The sequence below is a fragment of the Epinephelus moara genome, chromosome 17 (genome assembly GCF_006386435.1).
Source record: "Epinephelus moara isolate mb chromosome 17, YSFRI_EMoa_1.0, whole genome shotgun sequence".
Lineage (NCBI taxonomy): Eukaryota > Metazoa > Chordata > Actinopteri > Perciformes > Serranidae > Epinephelus > Epinephelus moara.
In genome coordinates, this window is record NC_065522.1 from 33,920,549 (window position 1) to 33,923,492 (window position 2,944).

The 2,944-nt window shown below is 46.5% G+C and overlaps 1 protein-coding gene across 1 annotated transcript in view; it reads left to right on the top strand.

Moving 5' to 3' along the window:
* Window positions 1–2,944, top strand: part of LOC126403898 (phosphatidylinositol 4,5-bisphosphate 3-kinase catalytic subunit alpha isoform-like) — a 102,493-nt gene that overhangs the window by 93,175 nt on the left and 6,374 nt on the right. Inside the window, exons 17-19 of the mRNA XM_050066718.1 lie at window positions 1,650–1,767; window positions 1,859–2,010; window positions 2,100–2,248. Coding sequence (XP_049922675.1) covers window positions 1,650–1,767; window positions 1,859–2,010; window positions 2,100–2,248 — 419 coding nt within the window. The remainder of the gene's footprint in view (window positions 1–1,649; window positions 1,768–1,858; window positions 2,011–2,099; window positions 2,249–2,944) is intronic.

The window sequence follows — 2,944 nt, forward strand, 5'->3', positions numbered from 1 at the left end:
TGGACAGCCAGCGATTAAATGATGACATGCAGCTAAACATGTCATCACTGGTCAGATTTGGGAGGGGTCCAGAGAAAACTACGGAGTCCGACATCGTTTTTGCATATTCACACACCGAGGCAATATTAATTTTAGTGACCTCCGATTGGCGTAACTGGGTGTCATTGCCGCCGACGTGAATAACGATCTTAGTAAATCTACGTTTAGCTTTAGCCAGCAGTTTTAAATTTGATTCAGTGTCGCCTGCTCTGGCCCCAGGGATACATTTGACTATGGCCGCTGGTGTTGCTAACTTCACGTTCCTCAGAATAGAGCTGCCAATAACCAGAGTTTTGTCCTCAGCGGGTGTGTCACTGAGTGGGGAAAAGCGGTTGGAAACGTGAACAGGCTGGTGGTGAGCCGTGGGCTTCGGCTTGGAACTACGCTTCTCCTGGACAGTTACCCAGCCTCCCGGCTGCATGGGGGTTACCGGGGGACCGCTAGCAGAGGCTATGTTATGTGGCTCAGCACCAGCTACAGGGGGCTGGCTAACTACTGCTGCTACTGAATGATTTTCCATGGTGCGGAGCAGCATTTCCAATTCACTGAGCCTCGCCTCCAACGCAGCAAATAAAGTTCACTTATTACAGATTATTATTACTATAAGCGCTTAAACAGAGCTAGTGTGGGTTAAGACTTGAAGTAGATGTTAAAGCAACTTAAGTGAGGAAAAACAGAAAACAAGCTGGTAGAGTTCACTAGAGCAGCACAGAGACACTGTCACAGAAACACCGGAAATGACACAACACGCTTACCGCAATATGTCAGTCTATGAACAGATCTGATTACAATAAGACAAACTGGACGTATGGATTCAGTGATCGAGTTTTTAAAAGTCTTCGTGTGGGGAACATCTAAACATGTGTGACGTATTAATTTGGTGCAGGTGTACAAAGTTTGTCGAGGTGGTGCTGTCAGTCAGAGACAGAATCAGGTTTATCACCAGGAGGATTGAACCTACAACAGATTTGTTTTGGTGTGTCAGAACCAGTGTTGATGTTGGCAGCTGTTTCAGATGTCTTCACATGAAAATGCTCGTTAGATTCACAGTTTCAGTCGACGACAGCTCTCTGAACTTTCAGGTGTCCAGGGGACAGGTGGCATCAGACGGGGAACTTTGATTCTACTCTGCACTCTTAGAAACATTTCTCCATCCGTCCAATCCTCCTCTTGTCTTATTTTAAATGTCCAACAGTCCTCAGCTGACTAACACACACGTCATCAGTTTTTATCATCAAGATCTGTTTTCAGCTCGTCATCGTCTCGTCTTCGTTCTGGAAGTAAACGCTGTTGACATATTTTTTTTAATTAGAGTTTTCTTCGATGAAATGAACACTGATGGGTGTGATAAACAACGATAAATGATAAACAGTGATAAATAATGATAAATGATAAACAACGATAAAGGTAAAGGTAAAAATCCAGAACGTGAAGACAGAACAGAATAAAGTGACGATAGAAATGTTAGCAAATAAACTCCATACCGTCTGAATGGAAACACCGTGGCTGTGACGGCTCTTTTATTTTCCATCCCTACATGTCTGTCCTCGCCGCCCCCACAGGAAGCAGTTTAACCACTGATCTCACCTGTCTTCCTGTGTGTGTCTCAGGTATGACCGGGCCATCGACCTCTTCACCAGGTCGTGTGCAGGTTATTGTGTGGCGACATTCATCCTGGGAATCGGAGATAGACACAACTCCAACATCATGGTGAAGGAGAACGGACAGGTGAGCTGGCGGTCGTCCACACATCCTGGAAGTGTCCAAACTCCAAACCCCCTAACTCTTCCTCCTCCTCCTCCTCCTCCTCCTCCTCCAGCTGTTCCACATCGACTTCGGCCACTTCCTGGATCACAAGAAGAAGAAGTTTGGGTACAAGAGGGAGCGAGTGCCGTTCGTTCTCACTCAGGACTTCCTCATCGTAATCAGTAAAGGAGTCCAGGAGTCCACCAAGACCAAAGAGTTCGAGAGGTCTCACCTGCACCTCACCTGTCTCAGTGCTGGTCCTCTTGTCTCCACCTGTGCCAGTCTCACTGTCTGTTTACCCATCTGTGTGTCAGGTTCCAGGAGATGTGTTATAAAGCCTACCTGGCCATCCGGCAGCATGCCAGCCTCTTCATCAACCTCTTCTCCCTCTTGCTGGGCTGCGGCATGCCCGAACTGCAGAGCTTTGATGACATCGCCTACCTGAGGAAGACCCTGGCACTGGGTAAGACACATGGCCAGAGACAGGTGGAGACAGAGACAGAGATTGAGACGGACAGGTGGAGACAGAGGCAGAGATTGACACCCTGACAGTGCGGCGCTCTGGATAACCAAACGGTACATTCAGACACTCAGAATGAGTGTTTCTGAACGCACCACTCACATCATCTTCCTCCATTGTCTAAAACTTGATAACCGTTAATGTTAGCTAGCGCTAGCTAATGTCTGTGGAGAACTGTTTTGCCTCAGCTAAGCCCCGCCCACCAAAAAACGTCACATTGTTTACTGACCTGGTGTCAGCCCTGATAAATGAAGAATGAAACTTGATACGGTGTCTGATAGGGACCAAAAACAGTTAATACACCTTTAAAAAAAAACACCTTACTTGTTAATGAACTCCACCCCGTCCTGTCGTGACACAGAGTCAGTGGGGGGTGGAGCTTCTCCAAACACAGAACTCATCACATCAGACTTCGTCTTCAGAGTCCTCCAAGTGTGTGAGACACTAGTTCATGTCTTCATCTGTTTTCATATCAACTATTCATGTCATTTCAATTCAATTCAATTCAATTTTATTTATAAAGCCCAATATCACAAATCACAATTTGCCTCACAGGGCTTTACAGCATACGACATCCCTCTGTCCTTATGACCCTCACAGCTGATCAGGAAAAACTCCCCAAAAAACCCTTTAACGGGG